We start from the raw sequence: 18,837 nt of genomic DNA on the forward strand, positions 1-18,837 counted from the left end.
CAGCTCTCACTATTTAGCCATTTATAACACTGTAACAGCTCTCACTATTTAGCCATTTATAACACTGTAACAGCTCTCACTATTTAGCCATTTATAACACTGTAACAGCTCTCACTATTTAGCCATTTATAACACTGTAACTGCTCTCACTATTTAGCCATTTATAACACTGTAACTGCTCTCACTATTTAGCCATTTATAACACTGTAACAGCTCTCACTATTTAGCCATTTATAACACTGTAACTGCTCTCACTATTTAGCCATTTATAACACTGTAACTGCTCTCACTATTTAGCCATTTATAACACTGTAACTGCTCTCACTATTTAGCCATTTATAACACTGTAACTGCTCTCACTATTTAGCCATTTATAACACTGTAACAGCTCTCACTATTTAGCCATTTATAACACTGTAACTGCTCTCACTATTTAGCCATTTATAACACTGTAACAGCTCTCACTATTTAGCCATTTATAACACTGTAACTGCTCTCACTATTTAGCCATTTATAACACTGTAACTGCTCTCACTATTTAGCCATTTATAACACTGTAACAGCTCTCACTATTTAGCCATTTATAACACTGTAACTGCTCTCACTATTTAGCCATTTATAACACTGTAACAGCTCTCACTATTTAGCCATTTATAACACTGTAACAGCTCTCACTATTTAGCCATTTATAACACTGTAACAGCTCTCACTATTTAGCCATTTATAACACTGTAACTGCTCTCACTATTTAGCCATTTATAACACTGTAACTGCTCTCACTATTTAGCCATTTATAACACTGTAACTGCTCTCACTATTTAGCCATTTATAACACTGTAACAGCTCTCACTATTTAGCCATTTATAACACTGTAACAGCTCTCACTATTTAGCCATTTATAACACTGTAACTGCTCTCACTATTTAGCCATTTATAACACTGTAACAGCTCTCACTATTTAGCCATTTATAACACTGTAACTGCTCTCACTATTTAGCCATTTATAACACTGTAACAGCTCTCACTATTTAGCCATTTATAACACTGTAACTGCTCTCACTATTTAGCCATTTATAACACTGTAACAGCTCTCACTATTTAGCCATTTATAACACTGTAACTGCTCTCACTATTTAGCCATTTATAACACTGTAACTGCTCTCACTATTTAGCCATTTATAACACTGTAACTGCTCTCACTATTTAGCCATTTATAACACTGTAACTGCTCTCACTATTTAGCCATTTATAACACTGTAACTGCTCTCACTATTTAGCCATTTATAACACTGTAACAGCTCTCACTATTTAGCCCATTTATAACACTGTAACTGCTCTCACTATTTAGCCATTTATAACACTGTAACAGCTCTCACTATTTAGCCATTTATAACACTGTAACTGCTCTCACTATTTAGCCATTTATAACACTGTAACTGCTCTCACTATTTAGCCATTTATAACACTGTAACAGCTCTCACTATTTAGCCATTTATAACACTGTAACTGCTCTCACTATTTAGCCATTTATAACACTGTAACAGCTCTCACTATTTAGCCATTTATAACACTGTAACTGCTCTCACTATTTAGCCATTTATAACACTGTAACTGCTCTCACTATTTAGCCATTTATAACACTGTAACTGCTCTCACTATTTAGCCATTTATAACACTGTAACTGCTCTCACTATTTAGCCATTTATAACACTGTAACAGCTCTCACTATTTAGCCATTTATAACACTGTAACTGCTCTCACTATTTAGCCATTTATAACACTGTAACAGCTCTCACTATTTAGCCATTTATAACACTGTAACTGCTCTCACTATTTAGCCATTTATAACACTGTAACAGCTCTCACTATTTAGCCATTTATAACACTGTAACTGCTCTCACTATTTAGCCATTTATAACACTGTAACTGCTCTCACTATTTAGCCATTTATAACACTGTAACTGCTCTCACTATTTAGCCATTTATAACACTGTAACTGCTCTCACTATTTAGCCATTTATAACACTGTAACAGCTCTCACTATTTAGCCCATTTATAACACTGTAACAGCTCTCACTATTTAGCCATTTATAACACTGTAACTGCTCTCACTATTTAGCCCATTTATAACACTGTAACAGCTCTCACTATTTAGCCATTTATAACACTGTAACTGCTCTCACTATTTAGCCATTTATAACACTGTAACTGCTCTCACTATTTAGCCCATTTATAACACTGTAACAGCTCTCACTATTTAGCCATTTATAACACTGTAACTGCTCTCACTATTTAGCCATTTATAACACTGTAACTGCTCTCACTATTTAGCCATTTATAACACTGTAACTGCTCTCACTATTTAGCCATTTATAACACTGTAACTGCTCTCACTATTTAGCCATTTATAACACTGTAACTGCTCTCACTATTTAGCCATTTATAACACTGTAACAGCTCTCACTATTTAGCCCATTTATAACACTGTAACTGCTCTCACTATTTAGCCATTTATAACACTGTAACAGCTCTCACTATTTAGCCATTTATAACACTGTAACTGCTCTCACTATTTAGCCCATTTATAACACTGTAACAGCTCTCACTATTTAGCCATTTATAACACTGTAACTGCTCTCACTATTTAGCCATTTATAACACTGTAACTGCTCTCACTATTTAGCCATTTATAACACTGTAACTGCTCTCACTATTTAGCCATTTATAACACTGTAACAGCTCTCACTATTTAGCCCATTTATAACACTGTAACAGCTCTCACTATTTAGCCATTTATAACACTGTAACAGCTCTCACTATTTAGCCATTTATAACACTGTAACTGCTCTCACTATTTAGCCCATTTATAACACTGTAACTGCTCTCACTATTTAGCCATTTATAACACTGTAACTGCTCTCACTATTTAGCCATTTATAACACTGTAACTGCTCTCACTATTTAGCCATTTATAACACTGTAACAGCTCTCACTATTTAGCCATTTATAACACTGTAACTGCTCTCACTATTTAGCCATTTATAACACTGTAACTGCTCTCACTATTTAGCCATTTATAACACTGTAACTGCTCTCACTATTTAGCCATTTATAACACTGTAACTGCTCTCACTATTTGTAACAATGTATCTGTGGGTGTGAATGTGTCTCTCACGCCATTGGCTGGCTTCCCATCACGTGACTAGTTTCTATTGCTGTGAGATCTACCGGGATTTGTAGTTCTGCTCATGCCTTACTATGAAGGCGGGGACGGCAGATCGAACTACCAATCCCGTCGTGCAGTTCGTTTCTGCTCAGGAGACCGGCCAGTGAGAGCGGAGTGTCCAGGTTAGCGTCCTGCCGCTGCACCCAGGGATTCTGGGAGTTGTAGTTCGGAATGGAATGTTGCCGGTAAGGAAGTACAGTAGATAGACTGCATATCCCGGCATGCACTGCGGGGAGACGCTCTGTTTAAACCAATAGGAGCTGAGCTTCGCTCTCCCCGCCCCCACACATGGCTGGAGCAGGTAGGAGCTCAATGGCTTTGTTTGGCCCCAAAATCCACGTTTTAGGAATCCAGGGCCCCACTCACACTATAATAACCGGGTTATAATATAATACCCAGAGTGCCATCCCATAATAACCCCATACCCAGAGTGCCATCCCATAATAACCCCATACCCAGAGTGCCATCCCATAATAACCCCATACCCAGAGTGCCATCCCATAATAACCCCATACCCAGAGTGCCATCCCATAATAACCCCATACCCAGAGTGCCATCCCATAATAACCCCATACCCAGAGTGCCATCCCATAATAACCCCATACCCAGAGTGCCATCCCATAATAACCCCATACCCAGAGTGCCATCCCATAATAACCCCATACCCAGAGTGCCATCCCATAATAACCCCATACCCAGAGTGCCATCCCATAATAACCCCATACCCAGAGTGCCATCCCATAATAACCCCATACCCAGAGTGCCATCCCATAATAACCCCATACCCAGAGTGACATCCCATAATAACCCCATACCCAGAGTGACATCCCATAATAACCCCATCCTCAGAGTGACATCCCATAATAACCCCATCCCCAGAGTGCCATCCCATAATAACCCCATACCCAGAGTGCCATCCCATAATAACCCCATACCCAGAGTGCCATCCCATAATAACCCCATACCCAGAGTGCCATCCCATAATAACCCCATACCCAGAGTGACATCCCATAATAACCCCATACCCAGAGTGACATCCCATAATAACCCCATACCCAGAGTGACATCCCATAATAACCCCATACCCAGAGTGACATCCCATAATAACCCCATACCCAGAGTGACATCCCATAATAACCCCATACCCAGAGTGACATCCCATAATAACCCCATACCCAGAGTGACATCCCATAATAACCCCATACCCAGAGTGACATCCCATAATAACCCCATACCCAGAGTGACATCCCATAATAACCCCATACCCAGAGTGACATCCCATAATAACCCCATACCCAGAGTGACATCCCATAATAACCCCATACCCAGAGTGACATCCCATAATAACCCCATACCCAGAGTGACATCCCATAATAACCCCATACCCAGAGTGCCATCCCATAATAACCCCATACCCAGAGTGCCATCCCATAATAACCCCATACCCAGAGTGCCATCCCATAATAACCCCATACCCAGAGTGCCATCCCATAATAACCCCATACCCAGAGTGCCATCCCATAATAACCCCATACCCAGAGTGCCATCCCATAATAACCCCATACCCAGAGTGCCATCCCATAATAACCCCATACCCAGAGTGCCATCCCATAATAACCCCATACCCAGAGTGCCATCCCATAATAACCCCATACCCAGAGTGCCATCCCATAATAACCCCATACCCAGAGTGCCATCCCATAATAACCCCATACCCAGAGTGCCATCCCATAATAACCCCATACCCAGAGTGCCATCCCATAATAACCCCATACCCAGAGTGCCATCCCATAATAACCCCATACCCAGAGTGCCATCCCATAATAACCCCATACCCAGAGTGCCATCCCATAATAACCCCATACCCAGAGTGCCATCCCATAATAACCCCATACCCAGAGTGCCATCCCATAATAACCCCATACCCAGAGTGCCATCCCATAATAACCCCATACCCAGAGTGCCATCCCATAATAACCCCATACCCAGAGTGCCAGCCACATCCCAATTCAGAGTATAGTCAAATCCCTTAATACCCAGTGCAAAGTATAGTGTCAGATCTCATCGTAAGATCTTGTCATCCCATAGTATCATAATACAAAATATGGGTCGCAAGAGTATTCTGAGAATGGACAGAAGCTGTAATAGCCTGCCCTTCGGTGGGTCCCCGATCAGAACTCAAGCTCACGGTGCCTAGAGAGATATCTGCTATGTCTCACTGATGATGCCTAACAAGGCTGAAACGATTGTCTGGGGTTGCTGTGTCTCTCGTGCAGAGAGAACTTGCTGGCATTTCGGATCTGGACTGCCCGTATGGGTGGGACCAGACTGATCTGCTTCAGATATGTTCTCTCTGTAATGGCACAAGATGAGCTAAAACCAGCTTGAGTTCTGAGCGGGGACCCACCGAAGGGCAGGCTATTTCATCTGCTGTCCGTTCTCAGAATACTCTTGCGACCCGTTTTTTGCTCTTCATAATACAAAATATATTTCTAGATCTTATAATAACTTACTGCTAGTACATAACATAAAACAGTGCAGAGTATCCTGACAGTGCCCATAATACACAGTGCAGAGTATCCTGACAGAGCCCATAATACACAGTGCAGAGTATCCTGACAGAGCCCATAATACACAGTGCAGAGTATCCTGACAGAGCCCATAATACACAGTGCAGAGTATCCTGACAGAGCCCATAATACACAGTGCAGAGTATCCTGACAGAGCCCATAATACACAGTGCAGAGTATCCTGACAGAGCCCATAATACACAGTGCAGAGTATCCTGACAGAGCCCATAATACACAGTGCAGAGTATCCTGACAGAGCCCATAATACACAGTGCAGAGTATCCTGACACAGCCCATAATACACAGTGCAGAGTATCCTGACAGAGCCCATAATACACAGTGCAGAGTATCCTGACAGAGCCCATAATACACAGTGCAGAGTATCCTGACAGAGCCCATAATACACAGTGCAGAGTATCCTGACAGAGCCCATAATACACAGTGCAGAGTATCCTGACAGTGCCCATAATACACAGTGCAGAGTATCCTGCTAGCCCACAGTAAATACTACACATTGTGCTCCATAACACATACACTACTTCCCCATAACATACAGCTAACCCATGACACTCGCTACGATCCACTGCAACACTTACACCTTTACACACACACTGCACACCACTCCCCCATAGAAAACATTACACACAAACATTAACACCCTCTATACAAAGCAACTCTGTAGCAACCGCTACTCCGTAACACACTGCGCTACTACCCCATAAATCTTGCTCACACTTACATACTACACTGCTACTGTGTTACTAACACACTACTACTCCATATCTCACACTGCACTACTAACCCATAAATCTCACACACTGCACTACTACTCCATATCTCACACACTCCCATACTACACTGCTACTGTGTTACGAACACACTGCTACTCCATATCTCACACTGCTACTCCATATCTCACACTGCTACTCCATATCTCACACTGCTACTCCATATCTCACACTGCGCTACTAACCCATAAATCTTACACACTCACATACTACACTGCTACTGTGTTACTAACACACTGCTACTCCATATCTCACACTGCACTACTACACCATAAATCTCACACACTCACATACTACACTGCTACTGTGTTACTAACACACTGCTACTCCATATCTCACACTGCACTACTACCCCATAAATCTCACACACTCACATACTACACTGCTACTGTGTTACTAACACACTGCTACTCCATATCTCACACACTGCACTACTACCCCATAAATCTCACACACCCACATACTACACTGCTACTCCATATCTCACACACTGCACTACTACCCCATAAATCTCACACACCCACATACTACTACTCCATATCTCACACACTGCACTACTACCCCATAAATCTCACACACTCACATACTACACTGCTACTGTGTAACTAACACTGCTACTCCATATCTCACACTGCACTACTACCCCATAAATCTTACTCCCACATATATACAGTGCATTAAAAATAATCCTATACTTTTCCTTAGCGTACGCCAAAGGACCAATCACTTCTCAGAAAAGGCAGAACCAGTAGGCGGATATTACAGTACTTTAACACCCGCAGACCTCCTTAAATAGTGGCCCTGGAGCTTGATGACTGCAGTTAGAGAGTTTATCACTATGGTAAAAAGCACCATAACCACCACAGCCAACTGTAGTGGTTATGTTGCCTGCATTGACGCCACCCATGGTAAGGTGTCAAGTGGTTTCAGCACTGTTTGACATCTTACCTGGTGTCCACTGGGCGCCCGTGTCACCTCCGCTGCATACAGTCTGTTCCAGGACGGCACTCATTGGCTGCCTTTAGAGAATCAGCGGAACGAGTTTGCAGAGACAGCTGACTATGGGACAGCAGCCGCAAACTCCTGGCACCATAACCACTACAGCAGTTCTAAGTATTTTCTAGTTTAGTATATAAAAAGGTGACTAGTGTATTCGTTTTATCAATAAAATATCTGTTTGTGTGTTGATTTGCTTTAATTGACTGTTTCTGCCCGTTATTAGAATGGTATTGCTGTGAAGACATTGCAGGCCTTACCGCTGACTGCAGAGGTCACATCAAAGTTGCCCAGAAACCAAAGCCTATTCGTGGAGCTTGTAATTAACACGAACAATGGTGGTCTTGGAAAAGGATCTGACTTCCGACACGATCTTAAATCACGCTCTAGAAATGATTTGCCTGTTATCTGGAGAGGTGAGCTGTGCTTTCAGAACACGGTGTGAATGAAAGGAGCGTTCTTCGTCTGTATGAAGAATGTTCTCGAAGTGAAAGCCCATGAAAGGATTTTAGATGCTCCTCCAGCCGTCGCAGGATTCAACGCTGGTTTTAGTCTGTGATTTAATAAGCTTTTCCAATGATTTATCTACAGAAGTCATCATTAACATCTAGGGTGTAGGTAAACCATTTGGAAAGTGTATCTAACCGCATTGAATCCGTTGGAGGAGTGGTGGGCAGTCTCGCCTGTCCTGGATGTGGAATATTCTCTTTTTTGGTTGGATTTAACACAATAGAATAAACAGGACTTACCAGTCCTACTTCCAGAGCACACATCTCTGCAAAGGGTTATTCACCAACATGAGAATTCAAAGTGAAATTTACATTGTAAGGCCAGAGTAGCTGAGCGGAAAGCCTAGCGGACTTGGACAATTCTTCCAGTTTGGTTGTTTTCATCTTAAATGTGAAATTGCCATTGAATTCTCAGTTTAGAGAATACTCAAAGCACCATGACCACTTCAGTGGTCGATATCAAACACTGCACATATATTGATTTTAACCCCTTCACTGCCAGAGAGTTCTGGCTAATGTCATGTCAATTCTGTATAACTTTTATTGCACAGAATGTCAGATATTCTCCGAGTGCGGTCAGCTGACACTCTCAGCCAATGAATGGCTATGACTCCTGCACGTCTCTAGACCACCAGGGAGGCTAAACAGTTTTCCCCATTACCAGGGAACCAGGTCAGGGTACAGCGGGCTCTAGTGGTTCTGATGTTTGGGGTAATCTGAGTGTTCTGACAGAGAACCTACCTGGCTGTCAGGATTTCTACCTGTTACACCCAGCACTGCTTAACTGGTGGAAACACAACATGCTGATTTTTTTTAAAAATGTTCTCATCTTATTGTACACGCTTACTATGTAAATCCTGTATAAAACCTCTTCTCTGAAACTACAAATTGCCTAAAATTGTCTCCAAATGTAACCATTTTCACTAGATCTTCTAACCATTTTAGCTGTGAATTTGTGTTTTTTGTTTTACATTCCTCCTCCTGTTAGTTTCTCTTTTTGCTTGATCCATAGGATTATATTCTTGTTAAAAGGCAGGCCGAAGATACCCTGTGCAGCAATGGTACTGCCACGGGAGAATCCCCTCGCAAGTCACAAGATCAATCAATGGAACATTTGATACCCATAGGCCAGTCCCCAGAAGCTGGGAATAAGAGCCTGGTAGCCATGAAGATCCTTGAACTTGCCAACAAGATTGTTCAGCTGTTGACCAAAGAGGTGAGAGACTTTGATCCATATGATCATTACTGATCCGAAGAGCAATGGAAGGATTGAGATATTCTATTTGATCAAACTTGGGGGTAATTAATTAATGCCGGTTTGAGAGATGTTTTGTTTGACTTACTGTGGCTATAACCAGGACTAGCCGTCCGATTGGCAGGGAGCCACTGAGTGAGATTTTAGTTTTGTTTCAGGTTCCCTTGAGATGTGATGATGTCGCTGTGTATTTCTCTCTGGAGGAGTGGGACTACCTTGAACTACATAATGACGAGTACTCTCCTATCACAGAACAGGAGGACCGGACCCTGAACTCACCAGGTGAAGCCATTTCCTTTTACTTGTAGCATAATTCAGTGCTGTCACATTCCCTAGAAAAATATATAGGGCTGGAAATTAAACGGACAAACTCTCCCCGCATCATTTGGTCTATGCACCGGGATTGCTGCAATCTTCTTTTATCTGTTACATTTGTGCTGTGGGTGTGTCTGAGTGCACCTCTCCTGCTTGCATAGTGGTTTGGGGATAGACCCCCCCCCCCCCCATAGTGCTCAAGGTGGGCAGAGTGCAATTCTCCTGCTTCCATATTGGTGTGGGGATTGCCCCCTCATGAGCACTGTAGGTGGTGGTGGGGGGGAGGGTCTGAGTGCACCTCTCCTGCTTCCATAGTGCTGAGGGTGCAGGGATTGTGGAGCCATACTGGTCAGGTTATTAACATTGAGATCAATGTGACTTGAAAACCGCGAATAACCAGATCCGTTAAACTCAAGCATTTCTTCCTGCTCGCCCCCAGAGCTGCCTCTCCACCAAGCTGTGGAACCGGAATGTATTCTGCACCACATAAAAGAGGAGCCAGACGATCCTGAATATAGCTGTGCAGGTAGGCCAGCGTGTGATGGTTTATTATTCATCCTATAATATAATCAAGGTACCATTTAGTAGGAAGCCGTTTCTGTTCTGTTTTGGGGGATTATTGATTATTCTACGTAAAATGAATAGATGTATATAGCAGTTCAGCGTTTCACATATCTTTGTTGCTGCTGTTGATCCCAAAGAAGGCGAGAAACACAATTTGAATTTATTAAAGGGACACTCCAGGCACCCAGCCCACTTTTGCCCATTGGAGTGGTCTGGGTGCCAACTCCCACTACTCCTAACCCTGCAAGTGTAATTATTGCAGTTTTTCATAAACTGCAATGATTACCTTGCAGGGTTAAGTCCACCTCTAGTGGTTGTCTACTAGACAGCCACTAGAGGGCACTTCCTCCTTCATAGCACAGAAAAGAGCGTCGCCGGACGTCCTCGCACTGTGTGAGGACCTCCAGCATCGCTCAATTCCCCATAGGAAAGCATTTTCAATGCTTTCCTATGGGGAGCTCTAATGCACACGTGCGTCACTGATGCGCATTAGGTCTCCCCGGCCGGTGGACGGGTTCAGTCTCTCCCACCAGCCGACGTAATATGGAGGAAGAAGCAGCGACGTGGGACATGTTGCTGCCTCTGGTGATTTACTGAAGGGGTTTTCACCCCTTCAGCAACCAGGCATTGAGGGGTGGGTGGGAGAGGGAACCTGCAATGCCAGGAAAACAGATTGTTTTCCTGGAACTGGAGTTTCCCTTTAATAAACAGAGCTCTTTGTTCTGACCCTGTATGTCATGTCAAATACCATCTGAAATCTTATATTTTGTTCCACGAATAAATGGCATTTTTATAGGTATGACCACATCTTATTGGCCTTTCCTTGCACGTTGTTGCTTGGTCGGTTGTGCAAGTCCTTCTCTGTCCAGATGTATTCGCTATAGTGAGAACCCAACGTGAATTCAAATTTAACGTCAAAATAGTTAAACTGTAAACATTCTGTAAGTCCGCTCTGCTTTTATCTCCGTTATTCCAGATTTAAGTTTGAAATTCTCGTTGGATTTACCTGGAATTCTCACATTCGTAAATAACCCAGCTTTTTTTTTTTTGCTTTTTTTTGCTTTTTTTTAAATTGGGGAATAAGTTGCTTGTGAGTTCCTCTCTCCAAAATGCATAACTTTCCATTGACATTAAATGCTGCTTGACTGCTCAGTCCCATAATGTGTCAACAATCCCACTGCAGTGACGTCATGTCCTGCTCACACGGTATTTCCTCACTCATTCAGAATCCAGGAGAACTCGTAAGACTTTACTCTGTCTGCTCTCTCCATGCTGACTGAATTCTTATTCTTTATCTAACAGATGGCACTTCAGAGTGTGTTCCTCATAGCTACGCTAATGAAAAGCCAAATAGAGAACCCCATGTACCTCTCCCTAAACCGGAACCTATGGCGAATTATAACTACAGTGCTCTATGTTATATTAAACCCGAGCCGATGGACCAGATTGGAACAGGTAAATGATGGAAAAGTTACCCCCACCCACACCCTATTGCTTTTTATTTACTCCCTCAAATTAATCTTTTATTCAGCTGGCTGCACCCCTCTACGAAACAGACTAACATCCCATTTTACCCAGACAGATCTAAGCATAATTACATTTTTAATATATTGACAACACGGAACGTAGATTATGAGAAGCTGTCTCTTTCCATCGGATTATAATATCTGCCACTCGTTTACCTAGTCCTATGTTCACACTATATTTATCCCAGTCTGTGTCTTTAATCAGATGCTGTCCTTAGACCCTTACCCAGCAAGCTCAGCTCATTTTTCCTGATTTGTCTACTGCATTCCACTCTGTTAGGAACAACACAATCCTATCTGTGTCCATATGCATCACTCGTAATGTCTTGTCATCTGCTCTCACCTGCCACACAAATACTAAAGTGACTGAAATCTTTTGACATATAATATTTACACTTGTTTAATTTTCCTTTACAGACGATGTTCCCCAATATCTCCCTCTGTCAGATCAATCTGAGCTTCACTCCAATTTGGAGTTTAATATTAAAGAGGAGATGGGTGAAAGTTCAGAATCTCAAGGTAATCCATGTTTTACTTCTGCATTTCTCTGTCTTTGTCCTACATTCCTTCCCTCTCTCGTGGATGGTAAAAGTACCGTTTGGTGATGCATTACCGTAAAGGAAGACATTTTCTTTTCTTTTTCAAACACCGTGTAGGTACAGTAAAAGACAGGGAGATTAAGGTTGACGAAGCGCCCCTCTCTTGGGGAGCCTGATCTATTCTTTCCAACGTTTGATTTGCCAAAAGGGGGAGGGGTGATGCTTATCCACCAAAGCCAAATGAATAGCGTTACATATCCGTATCCTACTGGTGTAATAGGGATCACTCTGATATAGCTGATAATAGTTAGAAATGTGTGGTGTGTGTGTATTTATTTTTTTTATATAGTGTGATTCAAGAATTGTCGTGTTGCAAATCTAAGATGGGGTACAATCTATTAAAGCGGCACTGTCATGCTGAACTTACCTTTCCTCAATCTCTTCCTCTTCTCCCCCTCTCTCAGGATCTGTTCTCCGTTTCTTCCTGTCTGTCTAATGATTTTAAAGAAAACTAGAGCAAAGTAGGGACTCTTTGCCTTATGGAGGTTTCCTCTGCTTGACCAGCTCTGACCAGCGGAGGAGCAAAGTGTGCTTCATTTCCGCTGGTCAGACCAATTTTCCCATAATTCTTCCCTTTCCTCTGTGTTCCCGCGATGCTTCCTGTCATTTTTAGCCGAATTGCGTTCTAACTGAATGAGAGCAGCAATTCGGCACTTTGTTCGTGTCGGAATTTCATTCGAATGAATGAAACTCCGATCCTCTTTGTGCCGCGGCTGCATCTTGCAGCCACTTAGTAGATAGCTCCCTAATTCCCACGGTATCAGGGAGCTATCTACTAAAAGGCTGAAAGACCTGAATTTTCAGCCATCTTTGCTAATCCTAAGTAAAGATTACTTAGTATTAGTAAATTATGCCCCTACTCGCTATACCGCGTGTAGGGGCATGTCTAGGAAACAGTGAGCAGCCTTTGGCTGCTCACTGTAAAAAAACAAAACAAAAAAACCCAAAACCTATTGTCCCCCCCACCCCTGAGCGGTGGGTGGGGGCCATAATGATAAAGGGGGGGGGTCCTACTGTCCTCCCCCCGGTCCCCACCCCAGGGCAGCGGGTGGGGGCCATAATGATAATGAGGGGGGGGGGGACCTACTGTCCTCCCCCTCTCCGGCCCCTACCCCTGGCGGCAGGTGGGGGCCATACTGATAATGAGGGGGGGTCACACCTACTGTGCTCCCCCCCTGGCCCCCACCCCTGGGCGGCGGGTGGGGGCCCTAAGGCAAATTCCCTTCTCCCCCCCCCCCCATCAAAGGTGACTAGGGGTCCCCAAGCCCCTTGTCACCCACCCAAATAAAAAAGCCCCTACCTACCCCCCTCACCCTAAAAAATAGTGAGGTAAAGTAAAATTAAACTTACCATTCAACGTCTTCTTTTTTCTAAAATCTTCATTTTTCAGCCCCAAAAAAGCCAAATAAAAATCCATTATACCCGTCGAACATAAAATTAAACCAGAGCGCAAAAAAAATAATCAATCTTCACCCATGGAGGACTCAGCGCAGACTGAGCTCCGCAGGGCGGGGGAAGGCTTATAAAGCCTTGCCCCGCCCTGCAATTAGGCTAAGAACACTCTGTAGCGGAACCCCTTTTTGGCTGTCCCATCTGTAACAGATCCCTCTGTTTTGCATGTGATCTGCAATCTATGTTGCATCAGCCACTTACCATGTTACCTGGGAACCTCTACCCTTTGTTGTATTGCCATCATCCGCCTTGCCTTGCACTTAAAGACAAAAACTGTTTCTGGCCCTTTAATTGTGTTGTGCAAAGAATGGGTACACTTGATATGGCACTTCGGATACAGCCGAAGTAGTCGAAGTGGCCGCCACTAGACAATCGAACACGTGTCGGCGGCGGCCATTTTAATGCAGTCGAATGCGGTCAGTGGTGTGTGCCGTCAAATCCCTGGAACGGAAATCGGCCACATATCTGAACGAACACCACTGACCTGTACCTTCCCCTACCCTTCGACACCGCGGCTGGAGACTAAGTCCCGTTCGAAGATTCGAACACACGTTCGAATGGGACTTTGTCATCTTTTTCATGGGAAATAGACTGCCACTCGACTAACGACCACCGCAGAAGTTTAACCCCGTTCTACTTCGACAGAAGTCGAAGTGCGTTCGACTATTCGAACGCCGCCTTCGGATGGGACTTTGTCAATTTTCAGGGCAGAAATAGACCGACCGCACAGCCTGAATCTGTGGAACTGTTTTGGGCATGCAAACAGGTGTGCGGTCGGTCCAAAGAGACTTTTTCAATATATCTGGATCCACTGAACCGATTTTGTACGAATTTTTAATGTTTTTCCCCAAGTTGTGTGGTTCATAAAAATATACGTTTTATTCCTGTGTGATACAAAATCATAAAGTTATAAAAATGTAAAAAAATGTATAAGTTTTAGCTTGGAGATAATTGAGTAGATACAGTAAGAAACACAATTATCTCCCAAGCAGAGGGGAGGGAATCTGTGGGATGTAACAGTTATCTTATTGGTTAATGCCTGATTGCCTGTGGGCGGCTCCCTTGCAGGGGAGCACTGCATAAAAGCAGAGTACCTGCCATTAAACATCAGTTCTACTCCTTATACTGTGTGTCGTCCAGTGATTGGGAAAGGTGATGGGATACTATTGGATTTTATTGCTGACTGTGCTGGATATTCTCTGGGATTTATTACTTGTTCCTGCATCCTCTGGATATATTGGTGGAGTTAAGCTGTGAGAAATCAGCTCTCCGCTACTCACTCTGATTGGTGAGTTTAAACCAATCAGAGTGCTCTTTGTCATTTTACACAGTGTGGGAAAATTCCAAAGAACTTTCCCACGCTGTGTAAAATGACACAGAGCACTGTGATTGGATGGATTTCAGTCTGCGTGGAGCCCTCCATGGGTGAAGATGGATTAATTTTTTTGCGCTCGGGTTTTTTCTTTTTCGTCTGGGTTTTTTTTATTTTATTTTCAGTACGGGTATAATGGATTTTTATTTGGCCTTTTTTGGGGCTGAAATATGAAGATTTTAGAAAAAGGAAGACGTCCCCCCCCTCATTATCTTTATGGCCCCCACCAGGGGTGGGGGCCGAAGAGGGGGAGGACAATAGGTCCGCCCACCCTTATTGTTATTTAGGGCCCCCATCCGCCACGCAGGGGTGGGGGCCGGATATTAGGGTTTTGTTTTTTTGTTTTTTTTAGTGAGCAGCCATAGAGTAAGAGGGGACCTGGGGGGCTTATGAAGGGGTGGGGAGCACTGCTCCCTGCTGCTTCTATCTTTACATATTACAAGGAGGGAGCTGCGAGCCAGTAGCTCCATCCTTGTAATAAACTGAACGAACACTGATACTCAGTGTTAGTTTGTTTGATTTTTCTATTCATTCATTCGCCTGTCTGATGAATGAATAGATTAAATTCCTGTTCGCATGTCTAAGTGTTTCACAGGGCATGTGCGGGAATCTCTAGTGTGGGCAGATGACGTGTCGCACAGGGACTTCATCTACCCAAACAAAGATGGCGGCGCCCTGAATAAAGATCGGGGCAGAAAATAAAGATTAATAAATAGGTAATATGGGGGGCTTAGGGGCATTTGGGGGTGACTAGGGGGTCAATTGGATGTAGTGGAGGCGGGTTAAAAAAAGGGATTCGGCATGACAGTGCGCTTTAAGATAACAACAGTGTGTGTGTGTGTGTGTGTGTGTGTGTGTGTGTGTGTATATATATGTATATAGAGAGATGTATATGTCTAATTCCAGGGTGTCCATCTTTTTTTGCAGTGCGCCACTTCCATAGAAATGTATATGTATGTGGGCCGCACTCATCAGAAAATCACACACAGGTACAGACATGCAGGTGTACATACTGACACACATGCAGATACACAGATACAGACAAACACATACCGATATACATACAGATACAGACACAAACTAGCACACCTAGATACACACTGACACACCAGCAGATACAAAGAATGACTCTCAAACAGATACAGGGGCACACACTGACACACATGGATACACAGACAGATATACACACACTGACAAACCTGCAGATACAAAGATTGACACTCTTACAGATACAAATACAAACACACACATACAAACATACAAAATGTACTTGTACGGCACCTGAAGACATAGTGACATCACGTGGCAAGAAGTGCAAGGGCCACCCAAGGGGCCTTCTTTTCGAGCCGCACCTAGAGGTCCAGCGGACCACATGTTGGATGTCTAGGGTCTAATATCTAAGAAGTGAATTAATGACTGATGGGAAAGCTGTACGTAAAGTAATTCTTAGGTTTCGATGTTCAGCTCCATACTTGGGTGTTACGAGAGCGCCATCTAGTGACCATATTAGAAACTACTCTCTCTACACGGACATCACTGGTACATTGTTCCCGGTTTGCAACATTGTTATATAATTTATTACTTTGTGTCTTTTTGAATCACTTATGTGTAGAAAAGGCAGACCTTGTTTGGTATTATCGGACATAGAGTGATATTCGTGAAGTGCACTAATAATGGCAAACATTTTAATGGGATTACATTTTGTTCTCGATGAAGTTATTTTATTATATCACAACGAGGCAGTAAAACTACAAACCTATAGAATAAGTGGCTGTGTAGCACCTCCTGGGCACAACAGAACACGACGACTTGTTGAGTGCACTCTCTGCTTTGTGTAATGCTTAATGAGTCAATTTCGGGTTGTCAGCGGCACATATCATGCTTTTATGATTGGCATTTTTTTTTTTTTTTTTTTTTTTTTAAAGCTGAATTATTTTTTAAAATTATTTCTCATATATATATTTTTTTATTCTTCTTCTAGACTATATGGACTCTGACATGAATCAAAGTCAAAGGAATGAAAAACGTGAAAAGTCTCTTGCCAAAAGAAAACGTCAAAAACCACATTCAAGCGAGAAGATGCTTCCGTGTGAAGTGTGCGGCAAGAGATTTACCAACAACTCTCACCTTGCAAGACACTTTAAAGTCCACACGGGAGAGAAACCCTTTCCTTGTGGTGTATGTGGGAAGATGTTTGCACGAAAGTCCCACGTTGCAGACCACCAGCGGATCCATACTGGAGAAAGGCCGTACACCTGCTTGGAATGTGGGCGTAAATTCACGAACAATTCCCACCTAGTTCTACACAGAGTGGTACACACTGGAGAAAAGCCATTTACATGTCCGGAATGTGGCAAGGGCTTCACACGTAACTCCAGTCTGATCAAGCATTCCGGAATCCACGCAGAAGAGAAGCCACATGTTTGTAGAGAATGTGGTAAAAGCTACTGTCAGTACGCCAACCTGGTTGTCCACCAACGTTTGCACTCAGGGGAGAAGCCTTATGCATGCAAGCATTGTGGGAGGGGGTTTATTTGTAAAGCTAGCATGGTGAGACACCAAAGGACTCATACCGGAGAGAAGCCATATTCCTGTGTTCAGTGCGGCAAGTCTTTCACCGATAACTCTTCTCTCATCAAACACAAACGGGTCCATGTTAAAGAACTTTTAGGTTCTTAGCAGGAACATGGTGGAAAAACTTCTGTATATGGATCGTTGGAAGATGACCATTTGGGATATACACAGATCAGTCTCTGACCGTTTTCTGCACTTGTATATAACTGAAACAGATCGTCCTCTTTCCCCACATACTTGCCTTAGTATGCTTTATATGGCAGGGTCTCCAGCCTATGTCTGGCATCTCGTCCTGGCTGGGTCAATGACCAATAGATGGCAGGATCCTAGACCAGGTCTAGCTCCGTTATGCTTATGCCATTTTTTTTTCTTTTTATATATTTTGTTACATCTTGATCAAACTTGAAGTAGAGATGCTGACAGAACCCAGTACAAGGACAAGCATCATACATTAAAGTAAATATGTGGCAGAGGTTTGAGAAGAGATACCATGTTTGGAAATGTCACACCATAAACGGGCTTGTCCTTAGCATTTTTCAAGTAGGAAAATACAAGCTATTTAGGTACCCATTTTCTTCATGGTTTGGATCATTTAGACAAGTAGTGAGGGGGTTGTTTGTTTAGAATTGGGATAAAAATGAAGAAAGGCTCCAAGGGTGGGCTAGTGTAGCACATCAGATAATGTAACCTAGACTTGTCACAGAGAACATGGACAGGTAACACTGACAGGAGATTAAGCAGAGAAACTCTGTTCATAATGTATTTATGGCTCCCAACTGGAACTAAACCAATAATGTTTACAATGAATAAAGAAATATTCATGGCATTACTCTGTGTGTCTGTAATATGTCAACAAAAAATCCTCATAGTTGCTGGTTTGTGTCATTAGACCATTTGTGTCTTTTAGCCAAATGCGGTCCTACAGGTCAATCATGACGATGGACCATGTTATCAGCAGTGTCAGGTCAATCATGACGATGGACCATGTTATCAGCAGTGTCAGGTCAATCATGACGATGGACCATGTTATCAGCAGTGTCAGGTCAATCATGACGATGGACCATGTTATCAGCAGTGTCAGGTCAATCATG

General features: G+C 43.0%; 1 protein-coding gene across 2 annotated transcripts; it reads left to right on the forward strand.

Moving 5' to 3' along the window:
* Positions 1 to 3,489: 3,489 nt before the first annotated feature.
* LOC134573375 (zinc finger protein 391-like) lies at positions 3,490 to 18,572 on the forward strand. Of its 2 annotated transcripts, none has more exons than XM_063433104.1 (8): positions 3,490 to 3,527; positions 7,807 to 7,996; positions 9,102 to 9,305; positions 9,503 to 9,626; positions 10,099 to 10,185; positions 11,526 to 11,678; positions 12,167 to 12,268; positions 17,154 to 18,572. In XM_063433104.1, exons 2-8 carry the CDS (start codon positions 7,916 to 7,918, stop codon positions 17,849 to 17,851), a joined length of 1,449 nt encoding a protein of 482 aa, XP_063289174.1. In that variant the 5' UTR covers positions 3,490 to 3,527; positions 7,807 to 7,915; the 3' UTR covers positions 17,852 to 18,572. The 2 variants fall into 2 exon arrangements, with proteins under 2 accessions (XP_063289174.1, XP_063289173.1); XM_063433103.1 differs by lacking the exon at positions 3,490 to 3,527 and adding an exon at positions 7,453 to 7,724.
* The last annotated feature ends 265 nt before the right edge of the window (positions 18,573 to 18,837 follow it).

Source organism: Pelobates fuscus, chromosome 9 (assembly GCF_036172605.1).
Source record: "Pelobates fuscus isolate aPelFus1 chromosome 9, aPelFus1.pri, whole genome shotgun sequence".
NCBI lineage: Eukaryota > Metazoa > Chordata > Amphibia > Anura > Pelobatidae > Pelobates > Pelobates fuscus.